The 14,387-nt window shown below is 38.9% G+C and overlaps 4 protein-coding genes across 6 annotated transcripts in view; 2 read left to right on the forward strand and 2 right to left on the reverse strand.

The window, feature by feature from the left end:
* Positions 1 to 5,893, reverse strand: part of LOC140996244 (CAP-Gly domain-containing linker protein 4) — a 41,030-nt gene extending 35,137 nt beyond the window's left edge. The window contains exon 1 of one of the 3 annotated variants that reach the window (XM_073466570.1): positions 5,845 to 5,893. The gene's annotated coding sequence lies outside the window, so the exon portion shown is untranslated. Of the gene's footprint in view, positions 1 to 192; positions 266 to 330; positions 415 to 5,844 lie in introns of those variants that run through there. The other 2 variants (XM_073466572.1, XM_073466573.1) reach the window with 2 other exon arrangements.
* cimip5 (ciliary microtubule inner protein 5) lies at positions 1,949 to 3,565 on the forward strand. The gene is made up of 3 exons (XM_073465563.1): positions 1,949 to 2,166; positions 2,343 to 2,382; positions 3,368 to 3,565. Exons 1-3 carry the CDS (start codon positions 1,949 to 1,951, stop codon positions 3,563 to 3,565), a joined length of 456 nt encoding a protein of 151 aa, XP_073321664.1.
* Positions 5,500 to 11,923, forward strand: slc66a3 (solute carrier family 66 member 3). Its single transcript, XM_073466575.1, has 7 exons — positions 5,500 to 5,705; positions 7,214 to 7,296; positions 7,924 to 7,993; positions 8,132 to 8,189; positions 8,608 to 8,728; positions 9,939 to 9,980; positions 11,365 to 11,923. The coding sequence occupies exons 1-7, from the start codon at positions 5,560 to 5,562 to the stop codon at positions 11,463 to 11,465; spliced, it is 621 nt and encodes a 206-aa protein (XP_073322676.1). The 5' UTR covers positions 5,500 to 5,559; the 3' UTR covers positions 11,466 to 11,923.
* Positions 11,924 to 12,062: 139 nt separating this feature from the next.
* The window catches only part of rock2a (rho-associated, coiled-coil containing protein kinase 2a), a 35,879-nt gene continuing 33,554 nt past the window's right edge, over positions 12,063 to 14,387 (reverse strand). The window contains 1 exon segment of the mRNA XM_073465611.1: positions 12,063 to 13,798. Within this exon segment, the coding sequence (XP_073321712.1) occupies positions 13,795 to 13,798 (4 nt within the window). The 3' untranslated portion in view covers positions 12,063 to 13,794.

Here is a 14,387-nt window from a genome sequence, read left to right on the forward strand (position 1 = left end):
AGTAAACTGTTAGCAGGCTAGCATATGTTAAAAAGCCGGGCTAGTGCTTTGAGGCTACTACACCATATTGTATTTATTTTGGTCCATGTGTGCTATATATATATACATATAAGCAGCCACACATTTAATATTTATGCATTGTGGAAAAGTTGTCATGAGAGATAAAGTGCCTTCCCTGTAATGTTCACTCACGTTAGCTCCTCAGAGGTAATGTTATCTAGCACAGATACTGGGCCAGGCATTCTTCCGGCTTAAAATGCACTTTACGACTCGATACAGAAATAAATGTCCAGTCAAGCAAAAGGGACATCAAAAAAACATTTGTGTTACCTTGACCTTGTTCGTTTCGATACGCTCATGGGGAAAATGACTAGAAAGCCAGTAGTGGATTTAATTTCCGTCCATCCTCAGTGTACACTACATTGTAGAGGTGTATCCGGTTTCAGAATAAAGGTGTCTATTGTACTTTTCCGGTTTTCAAAATAAAGGTAATGAAACTACAATACACGAACCCTGTGTACATGTAGTGTACTAAAAATAAGGATGACAGTTTGAATAGCATGGTATGGCTCTGATTAGAATAATATTTCCAAATTAGGCCAAAATGTAATTTTAAATATTTGCAAATATTTCTTCCTTCTTTTCAAATGCATTTCTTATTTTATTACACAATTAATATACTCCTCTCAGACAAGGTTTGATTGATTTAACACAGACCTCTTCTGGTGCATGTAATAATAATAATAATAATAATAATAATAATAATAATAATAATAATAACGACAACAACAACAACAACAACACACACTCACCAAGATAATATATCAGGATGCATAAAAGTCAAGCCGGACTAGCTGAAGTTAAAACAGGAAGCCAAAGAAAACGACAGCACAAATTCACACATACATGCATACATACGCCAATCAGCCACAGCATCAAAACCACCATGCCACAGTGCTGGGAAACACTGGGCCCCCGGCACCCAAGGGGGCATATGGACCCAAATAACCAGGAGAAACCTCTGAAACAGAAACAGCAATGCTTGCAATTACAGTATAGCAAGGTCGCACAGAGGTAGACAGTACTTGGGGATCATTTAAAGTCCAATATCTCAGTCTCACCTATGATTTGCTGACAGTCTGGGGTGATTAGTCCATACACAGGGACATTACCCATCTTCCTATTCAGCAGATGTTAAAATTGAATGTCACCTGAATGTCCATTCAGGAAGGGCACATTCAGTGCTGTTTCACTAAATGCCTATTTTTACTTAACCCAAAGAGCCCTCAGCATCTGTAGCTGCCCCTGTCAAAGACCCCAACCTTTGCTGGTTGACATAGGTCTCGCTGATTCAAGTTTGTGTCAGCTCAGAGCCATCCATCATCGCCCAAACACCTGTTGCTTCCTTGTGATCCTCTGCAGTAATGAGTGTTTCAAAATGAGTGATGAGGAAAAAGTTGTTCATTGTTTTATAAATGGCTGTAGGTGGTGACATGGCTGTTAAATGATGAAATTAAGAAACTCTGGACATTAACAAAAAAATAACTGAAAGTTAGACCAATATGCAACCAATTAAGCAAATAATATTGCATGTTAATCTTAATGCATGTAATATTGGTCTACACTTGTAGTGCAGCTATACTATATGTAGTTTTTAATTCTTAATTTTTAGCTTATATTAATGTTGCAGCAGCTGATGGTGCTTTAAAAACAAAAAAACTTTCCCTTGCTGTAAAGTCCCTGTGGATCTCCTGTTTACACGACATTTACCTTCAGAACACCATTCCCATGGAAACGTAAACAAAAGCGGTGGCAGTGATTTCTCTGCACGCACACGGTTCACTTGCGCCTGAACCACGATCTGGTTGTTTTTTATTCGCCTTAAAAAGCCAGTGCTCAACTTTACTAGTTGAAAACCTGCATTTCATTGGTATCTAACTTTCAAAAAATGGACTTGAGCAGCGTTCGGCGTGTGTCTTCTGCGGGCTACCGGTTACCAGAGCGAAACAATGGGACCAGGCCGATAACAACCCAGCCACCGGCGGAGAGGACGCGCCGGGCGCAGGGAGAGGCTCCGTCCCAGGAGCAGGACAAGAGCGATCCTGTTAAAAGGGACCAGTTGTGGAAAGAGTTGGTGTGGACTGAGAAGAGAGGAGTGCGGGACTGGTGAGCATGACATTAGTAGTTTAGATCAAGACCACTACAGCCACCAAACCATGACAAGGCTTGTTCTGCGATGCTGATCACAAACTCTGCAGTCAGTTGAGTTGTGGCTGTTAGTTAGTTTACTGATGAGCACAGTGAAGCTGTACAAACTGAACCAACATATTTGTGATCCACAGGGAGAAGAACTGGGGCTTTCTGCAGCACTATGATCAGATGGTAAGATTAAATGTGTGTGTTATTTCACAGATGTTGATATTCTTCTTGTGAAGTGAAGAACTGTGCCTCATATCTAAACACCTTTTTGTGCTAAACCTCTGAATATATTAAAATGAATGTCTTCATATTTTTCATATTGCTTCACCAAGTCTGACACTCAGTTATTATTTATATTACATGCTCAGCACTGAGCATTGAACTGTTTGACTTTACATGTACAATCGATACCAGTGGTGAAAAGTAACTAAGTAAGTAAGTGCATTTACTCTGGTACTGTACTTAAGTTTTAAGGTACATGTACTTTACTTGAGTTTTTCCATTTTTTGCTACTTAGTGCTTCTACTCCACTACAATTCTTAGGCAAAAATTGTACTTTTTACTCCACTACATTTATTTAATAACTGTCCTTAATAGTTACTTTTTGCATTCAGGTTAACGTCACATACTGTGCTAATCCCTGGGAGTGGGGAATTCAGGAGCTACCTAGCAGATATACTGCATAGTTCAACCTCTTTTACCAGCTGCAACCTTAAGTGATGTACACATTATTGCATCAACATCCAATAATACGATATACATGATTCTGAAATGGACAACTCTGAATAATGAGTACTGTTACTTTTGGTACTTTGAGCATATTTTGATGCATATTTTCACACATATAAACTGACTCACTGATGAGAACTTATTTAAATGTCAACACTAAGTTTGGTGTGAGGCTTTCATCTAAAATACTATCACTTGTTGTAAAATTATACATCAACCTGAAGTAATGCCTAATGCTCTGTAGAATTATCATTATTATTATTATTATTATTATATTATTGATGATGTTGTAAAAGCATCCTGTGTGGTAACCGATTACAGGATAATTAGGCCTCATTTGTCCCTGATAATTATAATATCAGCTTCATCTGCGAGCCATTACGCAGCTGACTGGTGCCAACGAACATCTGACTGTTACATCACCCCTGTGTGTTTTTAGGGACAGCTGAAGCCACAGGAGCCTTTACCCAGCTACGTGACGCTCTTCTCTGATCACATCCCCAACACCACCAACCAGATGTTTGGCAGCAGACTGTCGACTCCACTGGGGAGTGAACTGGTCAAACTGGACAGGCTGGGACTCTTGTCTGGACGCCATCATAAGAGCAAGCTGGATCCAGAGATGCTCCCCTGCTAGAGCGCTCTGGAGATGAGTCACAAGGTCCTTTTTTTACCCTGGACTCTACAACACTGAGACCTTACTGTCCTTTTGTGGGAATTAAATGGCATAATGTGTCACTCGCCATAGCAGTCCGTTTGGATTTGATGATTTGGGGTGTTTTTGTCATTTTAGTGAATATGAGTGAATATTAAATAACTGCTTACAAGCCATATCAAGGTAGGAGTCATGGAGTATTAAAATGATGTTTGCTGTCTTTCATCTGCTAATTTAGATAGCTATATATAGATAGATATGAAGTCATTCATTGATATTGTACTTTATGTCCTGAAATTGTGTTTATTCATTCATTTATATGTTACATGCAAGGACTACTAAAACTAAGACTAAAGGCATTTGCTCACCGATAGACAGGTGAGAAGGGAAGAAACTGGCAGATCAGATTCATGTCATCTGAGCTCCATCAGGTATTTAATCAGATACTTGATAATCTAACAAGACACCTAATCAAATTTGGATGAGTGAAAGGTTTCACTACTATTGCACATTTCTCCAAGGACAGACAACAGAGCAAAAAATAGACGTTAAAATAGTTTCAAAACAGCTCTACCATAGTAATATTCCATATGAGAATTGTATTTCCTAAGGTTATTAAAATACATCTTATTTTGGTTTTACATTTGTTTTTTGATTGAAAATGGCTTAAGTAGCTGTTACATATTATTATGTTTGCCAGGACTTCAAAGCCATTGTTCCATGGTGGAGCTATTGAATTAAATTCATTTTATTTGTGTGGTTTACATGATGATGTAGCTTACACCCATGCACTTGATGCATTTAATGTGAACAGCAACATATCTCAGGTTTGTTGTACTGTCGTCCCTGCCTCCAAATGCCACTCTGTATATTGTTATTTTGTCAATCAAGATAATGCAAACTATTTAATCAGTACAGCAGATGATACAATAAAGTGCAATTTCAAAGGCTGAATTTTTTTAATAATTCCAGGTGGAGTTTTCTTATATCCTGTGTTTCCCCTGTGTTTGTGGTAAACTCAGGAGCATGTTGGCTTATTTGGGGTCCTCCCCCAAGAACATTTTAAGTTTTAAAATAAAAAATAAGCAATTTCACATCATTGTCGACCATTATTATATCTGTGTACAAAAAGTTGGGATAGCTTGAGTAGACAGTAAATAAACAGCACACACTTGCTAAAGTGGGACTGGGACTGGGAACCATTAGATCTGGGAAAAGTTATTTGATTGGTTTACATGTTCTCCACATTGATTTTACAATTACTTGGCTCTGGTGATGCCCAGAATGGCTTGGGTAAGGCCATATAATGTTAGGAATAACCTGGCAGGATATTTGAGGAATAGGACACTTAGATGCTTTCTATCATGTGACTGCAGACTGAGGACTTTGCCCTCATAGTGTTGCTACAAGACTGCTGAAACGCACACTCATTTAAATGAGGAAGCAGGAAGAGAGGAACCTCACAAGTTGTGGATGGAGTGCTTCGCTCTAACTTGTGAACAGAACAAGCCAATCAGCTTTCAGTAGATGTATGCGGAAGTGAAAAAGACGCCGGCTGACAGGAAACATGGATCTACATCCATGGACAGGAAACTGCCAAACTCACAGAAAAATAAAGGAAATAAAATAAGCTTGCCTTCAAAATAAAGGTCTGTCTATCTATCTATCTATCTATCTATCTATCTATCTATCTATCTATCTATCTATCTATCTATCTATCTATCTATCCATCTATCTATCTATCTATCTATCTGTGGGAATAGGTAGGAAAATTAGGTGTTTTTAGGCTTGCAAAATGTTCACAAGATAAACATCTTGGCACAATTGCCATACGCGTTTAATCTCTTTTATTTTGAAAGTTTAGTGCGGAAGTCTTCTCTAAATACACCTTCCTTGACAGTGGTGATATCGCAGCAGCTGCAGCAGCAAAAACAGTGGCAATTTTTCAGTTGCTTTTTGTATCCATCCTCCAGACAATGCAGTCCGACACTTTATTGCATGTGGCCAATTTCAGCACACTGTTTGTGTGCATGGTGCTCAAGTTCCCGCAGATCTTTGTACTGATGCGGGCGAAGTCAGCGGCTGGAGTGAGCCTGAACAGCCTGCTGCTCGAGCTGGTCGGGTATGAAAGTTTTAGTTGAACTTCTTTGAGTTTTTCTGGGGTAAATCGTTGAGCTAATACCGTTATTCGATCTGTAAAGTGTGCAGTTTAGGGGGGAGAGGGGAATTCATTGTGATAAGGTATGTAGTGCATTACTTACTGTCATTCAGTGCTGATGTAATGCTGATGTGTGACGTCTTTTTGTTCTCCACCCGGTGCAGCTCTTGTGGAGAGTGTGGAGAGAACCCCATCTCCAAACTCCATTTAAAGTGTTTTTAATTAATTGTGGTCCCGGTTATACAAGAATGCACACATTATGTAAATAAATATAAATCCATCCATTGAATCCCTAATGTATAGGAGTGATTTCGGCATTAACATGAACCTCCACCTCCTTTTTATTTGAATGAAAAGCTGTTAAACCTGTATTATCAGACCACCATTCTGTCCACGCCATCGTTTGCCTCTGGCGGGGTAAATGAAGGAAATGCACGTGCACATCCTCCCTCAGAGTGATTATTTAGTGCGAGCACGAGGATGCAGAGCCAGTTTAGATTAAGTGTAAAATAGGACATGAGGAGAGGAGGAGGCACCCTGGCTGAGATTTGAGGCAAACAAGTGAAAAGCTGCTTTATATCAAAAACTAATCCCACTGTGAGGGCTTAGCATGAAACAAACGTGCTCCATCTGCAGAGCTGAGGGCTTTTAGGAAAAGGAAATCTGGCCTGTCAGTTAGTGTGATGTGTTAGATCAGTGCAGTAGACTGGTACTAACTAAAAAGATAGGAATAAACTTGTCTTCCAGATGTGTTGTGTTTTTGGGTTAGTGTTCCACTAGGACCATATTTAGTTTGGGTCTGAGCAGCTTTGTGTCTGTGCAGCTGTGTAATTTCTCAGTGTCCCGTCTCTCCCGGTGCCTGGCAGTAGCTGCACTGTCCTAAATGTCTCTACTGTGTTGGTGAGCGATAGCCTTCTGTCACTGGGCATGCTACAGTGAAACAGTCGAGCATTAAAGCTGCACTGGGTATGATGTTCATGTAAAAATAAGTCATTTTATAAATATATATTACATGGGCATAGATTCACACTAACATCCCTCGTGGCAGTGGGTCTCTGGTGTTGCCAGTGTCAACGGTGGGCAAATATCTCCATCCATACACACGACCACATCTCAAAGGTGCTACAAGTAGTATTTTATTGTAAAATCTGATATCAGGATATGTGAAAATGCCTTGTGCAGCTTTAACTTGAATGTGGTTTGGATTGTTTATCATTGCAACATCTTCACCTTGCATCATTTTATCAGCCATCGCCTTGCCTGCACATAGAAACTTGTACACACCAACATCCTGTAAACACATATATCCATCTGCATGTTAGCCTGGCAAGAGAAAACCCTTCTCACTCCATCGGGCTTTGAGAGTCCACAGCGCCACATTGTTTGCCACATGTGCTCCTGATGATTGCTTCTAGGATTCCGTACCAAACATTACAACACAGTGCAGTAACCTGATACCATCTGTTTTCCAGGTTCATTGTTTTTGTTACCTACCAGATGTACTATGACTACCCACCTCCAACATACCTGGAGTATCCAATTCTCATTGCTCAAGGTGAGTTGTCTTTATTTCAGACTCGGACTTGTTTGAGGACAAACCAGAATCCAAGAGTCTGAATCCAAGGTGTCCTTTCTAATATTTTGTAAAATTCTTATTTGGTTAATCAATATTCCCCATCTATTGAGTACAATGAAAGAAGAGCTCAAACACAGTAACTTACCATGATGGAGCAAAGCAGAACTTAAAGTTGATAACTGCATGCCATCATGGTTTAATATTATACACAAGGGTTGGACATAAAATCAATAGATCATCTGTATGGTTGATGTGGGTGATAAATGACGTCATGTGAGAATGTTCCAGGATCAAAGTACTAGCCACAATAACAGACCACTCTTCCTACTTATCTTAAACGTCTAGATCAGGAGAGGTTGAATGCAACACCCGAACAGAAATAATTCTGACATCTTAACAATACAGGACTCAGATATGTGTGGATATGTGTCTTCAAAAGAAAGTTTGATCAGAAATAATAGTTTCTGGGTGAGTTAATGAGACAGTAAAAGCTTATGTCAGTGCCCCTTAGAATGAAAGTCAAACTCAGCCCTGTGAAACACGCAGCCCCATTGATTATGTGGCCTAAAGTGATGTGTGTTTTAACTTGCCCTGTGTCCTCCTCAGATGTCATGCTCCTGCTCCTGATTCTTCATTACAACGGCAGCCTGCGGCAGAGCCTCATCTATACCGTGGTGTATCCTTTCATCTGTTTCAGACAGCCCTGGATGTGAAAGTGTTCATTCAGTGTTGAAGAGAATCAATGAACCATTGGCCTTTTGTTGATACCCTTTTTAGTATGTCACGTGTTATTGCCTTAATATAATGTGTTCAGGTTCGTCGGGGGTTGGAGGCTCCTCACTGTGGAGAAGTGGATCATCGATTCGGCAATGGTAATAAATCAGTTCTACAATCAAATGTCAGAGAGAAAGGAAAGAGATGACATGTCATCAGTCAGGTGTAATGAGGTGCAGATTTGAACAGAAAGTTATCCAGACCTCATTGCACCTGGTGCATCTCATGAAGACACCCAGACCTTATAAATGCCAAATAGTCTTGTTGGTTAATATGATGAATGTGTCTGATGGCATTTTTGCATATAAAAAGGTGAGAGCAGTTATCCCCATTTACTTTCCCCGAAAAGTTTACCTTTTTGTTTAGTTTTTTTACGGTTACAGAAATTGTTTCAAACTTGTGGCTCTTTTGAAATGAAGCTGAATTGTAGAGTTAAACTGGTCATGAAGTCGTGTGAATGTGCAGAAACTCTGGAGACCAGATCTGTATCCTTTCTAACCTCAACTCTCTTCTCAGAGCTTGTGCACATTCATCAGTGCAGCCAGTAAATTTGCCCAACTGCAATGCCTGTGGAGGTCTAAGGATGCTGGACAGGTTAGCGCCCTCTCCTGGGGTATGGCTACCTACACCTGTATGGGTGAGTATCATGTCATGTACATACAAGGACAGTTACTGTATATGGTATGTTTATCTTTATTCTTATAGTTTTTATTATATTTTTTATTCAAATTGTTATTGTAATATCTCCTTATTATTGTCTCTATTTGTTGAGACTTACTCTTGTGCTGCTACTTATTTCCCTCTGTACTGCTGTTACCTGCAAATTTCTTCCAAGGGGGATCAATAAAGGAACATCTTATCTTATCTTATCGTATGTACTGGACATGAAGACACAGTAGTCCTCTGTGTGTTGTACAATTAAGCTTTCCCAGTTTCTTTAAATTGCTGAATTTCTTCAAGTGATCAAGCTAATCTGAAAGAATTATCTTGCTAGCTAATGTTGCTGTGTAGTATTTCTCAACCGTTGTTGTGAAAGCCCAATACTGATCCCTCACAACAGGAGCAACTTCTCTTTTCTATCTAATGTCCAAATTGCAATATTTACTCTCATTTTATTTCTGTCTTTCTCTCCGTCCAGTGGGTTTCTGGAGCTTAAACACTGCAACAACTGAAAATGACGCTAAAACAAGCAGTGACAGTGAACCAAAACAGTTGTTGCTGGCTTGAAAACCCAAAACAATGGGCTAAAAGATGCTAAAAAGCTGCTTAAACCAGAGGAACTACAGAATAGTTATAATTCTCTATGGGCTCAGACTTCTTTTCACTTGTACACATCCTTATTTTATACATTATTTTTGATCGTAGCAGCTTTAAATTTGACTACTTAATGCCACCTCACCTGAATTTTGGCAGGTTCTGAAAGCTTGTAATCACTGTCTGATCTCTATATATAATTGAGTTAAATCTTTGGAAAATTTCTCATTGGAATCAATTAGTTCAGATTAATGAAGTCTTATAAATACCCAGAGTAGTCTTGAACTGTGATACGTTAATTATACATCAAAAAGGTTAGATCTCCACACTTCATACAAAGGCCAATATAATTCGTCTTATCTGTCACACTTTCATGTTTACTATAATAAATTCAGAAATGCTTCACAAATTAACGAGCCTTTTTCTCCTCCCTAAAGAACTGTTACTGTAATGTTTCAATTCATGAATATGTGTAACACTATTTAGTCTGCTCCTTATTTAATGAATTAGCAATTCCACACTTCATCAATTAAATATTAGATGCTCTGTTGGATAATGAGGATGTCATTAACTCTGCTTCCTCTTTGTTTCAGCACGGATTTACACCACCACAGTGACAACTGGAGACACACAGGGTAAGTCAGAATCACAAATGACTGCGGTATTGGTAGTAGGCCAGATAGGATTATTTTATTAGCCCTATAAACATTTCAGAAGGAACTCTTTATAAAGATTTGTTTTCTAAAAAACTAACATCATAGTTTTACATAAGGATTTTTTGTGGTCTGGTGCTTTGTTATGAGGAAACATGGTGATTACCAAGAGCGAAGCCTTTGGGTGCTCAGTCAGTTGTACCCACTATGTGAATTGTCAAAATTGATGCCTGTGTTCCCCTGAGGCAAATTTTGTTTCGGAAAATAAGCTTTTAAAACCCTTATTTGGAATCAGATCCGCAGCTTTTACATCCTTTCAAGGGAGAAAATGTTGAGATGAGAAAAGTTTCTATCAAAGCATGGATGGACTATGCACTAACAGGCTCCTGAGCACATACATATAAAAGGCACCCACACCTCTCCTACATAGGAGCAGGACCCCTGGATCTCTTTGTGGTCATTTTGTGTCTCTTTGTAGTGGTGTTTGTCTCTGTAGTTTGTTGCTTCTCTTTGCAGTTGTTTTGCGTCTCTTTGTAGTTGTATTGCATCTAATTATAATCGTTTTATTGTCTTTGAAGTCATTTTGTGGTTGTTTTGCATATCTTTAAACTTGCTGAGTCTTAACAGTTGTTTTGCATCTGTGTGGTTATTCTGTCTTTAAAATTGTTTCAAGTCAATTTTGTCTCTTTTAAGTCATTTTAGAGTTGTTTTACATCTCTTTAAAGATGTTTTGTGTGTCTTTGTAGTTGTTTTGAGTCACTGTGGTTGTTCTGCACCTCATTGTAGTTGTTTTGTATCTCTTTGAAGTCATTCTGATTCATGTGTGGCTGTTTTGCATCTTATGTATTCGATCAGGATCTACCTGCTTTTAACATAAAATGTAAACAGTCACTTCAAACAGGCTCTGGCCCGGGGCCCCCCTGACCCCTTGGGCACCTCCACTTGTGCAGGTATCCATCCATGCATCCAAAGGCAAAATATTTTTAGACAACTATTAAGAAACTAGACACAAATATTTAATCAGTATTGTTAAGCCAATCTTGTCAGAATAAAAGGGGAAGTAAGTCAGGCTGTTGAAAGTGAATTGATAATAGCCAATAGTCAGGTGAAATAAGTAGTGCAATAGACCTTTAATGGGGTGAACATGTCAAAATAAGTGATTTTCAACTGTTTGAAAATAAGTAGATTTTCTGCAGAAGAGTGGGTGTCTCATAATTTCATATAGAGAATATAACGGTACCAATATAAGGTATTGACAAGAGAGGCAGGTATAACTATATTGATCGTGTGTCTGAATCATTACTAAGTTAACATGTATTAATTATGCATCTATCTTAAAACTAATAAAAATCTCTCTTTGTCACAGTTTTAGTGAGGTTCATCGTCATGACTTCGCTCAACATGTGGGTGCTGCTCACTGTGCTCTACTACCAGAGACAAAGCAGCAGGTCCAAGAAAGAAGAATAGTTTTCAGAGTTGGATCCTGGCTGAGGCCGACTGGCTGTTCTGAAAACCTGCAGTTAATTCCAGTGACTTCCAGCTCTGTTTACTGTAGTGTTTACTGGGTAACTCTGGACACAGCTAGGACTGAAAAACAAAACTGACAGGTAGCAGCGGTTCTGTAAGCACCTTTTTGTAATACTGACCCATAAAATGTGCTTTTTGTATTTTCTTTACCTCAGTACCAAACACACACATTTCTTTTATAACATTCCGGTGACTAAATAATTGCTACAACTTGTAGTTTGAGCAGAGACCAATGTTTTCATACTGTACGTGGGGAAAAAAAGTGTTATTATATAGGACAACACAAGCTATGCATATCTGAGATCTTCCTACTCAGGATAAGAAATACTGTATTTTGGAAAGCTTTTATAAAAGTGTTAAGTTCTTTTCTGAATTTTTAAATAAAACATTCTATCTTCTTTTAGTGTGGTCATTTCAGTCTCATGCATTAAAACAACCTCACCCAAAAAATGAGAAATATTATGCACTTTTTAGAGAATTATAGATAAATATATATATATATATTTTCAAGACAGAAAAGTAATCGAAAACAAAAAGGCACATCCATGTCTTTATTGTTGAAGTTGTTATTATTATAGAGCTGTTTGGTAGCAAACATGCAGTCTGGATGTAGAGCCCTTAAATACAAAGTGGACAAGGCTGTATAAATAATATAATGTGCACTGTATGGCATGTAAAATATATACTGTGTATATTTATATGTATAAAACATGCTTGTTGGTTAAAGGAGAGCACTCAGTACACACACTGACACACACGCACACACACACACACACACAGTTACTCTCCAACTGCTATATATGCCACATACACGCAACAATGTGGCCAAACTCAGAGTTTGGTTACTTTTAATACAAAAATATCAGGACAAACATTTTTAGAAAAACTTTCAATGGAATAGTGCTGCTCAGTAATTGACTCATGGGATATGATTGCATACCTTCATTGTTTCTGCTTCTTATTGGTAAATTCCCCTCAGTCATTGTCAGGAAATGACTAAAAACTACATTTCTAATAGGTGGAGGCCTGTGGGTGACAGCACGTAAGTGTGAGGCCTGAAAAGGCAAACACATGCAAGTTCACTCAGAGTAGTTGGTGATGAAAGGGGGCTTCAGTCAAGTATATTTGGATAGAAATAATACAATGCCTGCGTGTCATCTCTGGTAAAGACCAGATGTACATTCAAACAAGAAAAGGAGCCAAGCTCGGATCAGAAAAGCATTAACGGTGCACCCCTTGAATTCAGTAAACATTAACCCTCATAACATGACAGTGCAGGTTTGAAAGATTATGGGATTGTGAGGATTTCATGTCTGGCCCACCATCTAATGCCATTCAGAGCAGGATCCTGTTCACTTAGAACCGAAACTGTAGTCATACAACGACAAACCGGTGATTCAGAGCGTGCCTGAGTCAGAAATTTGAATAAAAGGTGCTCAAGGAATTATTTGCTCAAATCTGACACTCCTTTCCCGCCTTGCTGACTTTCCTTGAAGTCATAGCTTTTTTGGTTGAGTACCTCATTCAAGTTTCTGTGACCCGTGTGGACGCGCACCTGAAAGCAGAATCGTGGGAAGCAAGAAGCTACAATCAATATGCTAAAGAGTATGAATAAGCCAAAGTCCAGATGCTGTATCTGGGATCAAGTTCAACAACCTCAGTTGCATTCAGCCAACAAATTACAGAACTGACTTTCTTCTGAGTGTAGTGTTCCCCATTAAACCCTTCATATTGTTCACAATCATTTAACACAAGAATGTCTTTTTTCATTTGGCCACAAGAATCCCCAAAGGTGGTGAGGAAGAGTTTTCCTGTTAGGTCCTTCAATCAGACAGTGTGTCCTGGTGAGAAGTGTTGAGGTAAGTGTATCTCCTTCTTGCCAGCCCTGATCGGGCTTATAAGAGCTCTCTTCTTCTCTGCAGGAGCTGAACAAGCTACTCCAGCTCCCAAGAGATACGTAATTGCTCTCGTCAAGGGCCCGAGAGAAGACCTCTGCTAATATGCTTACAAGCCTTCCAGCTGGGTGAAAAGATCACACAGGGGTTGGGTTTGATCGTCGTTACCGCTTCAATTGGCTGGGAAAAAAGTTCAACAAAAGGTAAAGACAGACTTTGTAACTCTCACAGGCTGAAGCACGGCAGGGTGGGATGTGGAGAAGTGATGTGGAGTTCAGTGTGCTGATCTGCAAACGGAGCTTTGTATACAGTCTTCGATTTTGGAGGAAACACACCCCACCACCTTGACAACGCACCACACTCCCAAGGCAAGGTTAACTGGAGGAAGAGAGAGAAACAGATGTAAGATTAGTCTCAGCAAAAAACAATGCTATCTCCAGAGGTCATGCCCTTGTAGGATTTAAATAATAATGATGGAGGAATCCTGCATAAATCACTCGTACTCACTTATTTCATAATATATCAGTCTCAGACCTTCACCAAGAAAAGCTTCTTTGGTTTCTTCAGTCAATATCCTATCTACACACCTGTCAAAATGACCTTATGGTGTGCAAGAACTTTGTTGTAGTGACACTATTACAGTCATCTTCAAACATAAAAACATAACATAAAAAAAAACAATCTCTTAAATATAGTTTTTAAGAATTGTGGAGGAGATATATACTGAGACGGGCATTTTAGTTGAAAATAAACTATTATCAAATTACTGCAAACATATCTTTGCAACTTCAACTTTTTTCAATCTTATCAACCAATATATACGCCGATATCAATATATGTATGATAAGCCCAAATTACAGATGCATTGGGCTCTAGTGTCAAAATGGAAAAGGATATTTACCAACATTAAGTCATTTTATTGCAAACAACAGAATTTTAAAAGCAGATATTTTCACTTGCACAAGAA

Source organism: Pagrus major, chromosome 5 (assembly GCF_040436345.1).
Source record: "Pagrus major chromosome 5, Pma_NU_1.0".
Lineage (NCBI taxonomy): Eukaryota > Metazoa > Chordata > Actinopteri > Spariformes > Sparidae > Pagrus > Pagrus major.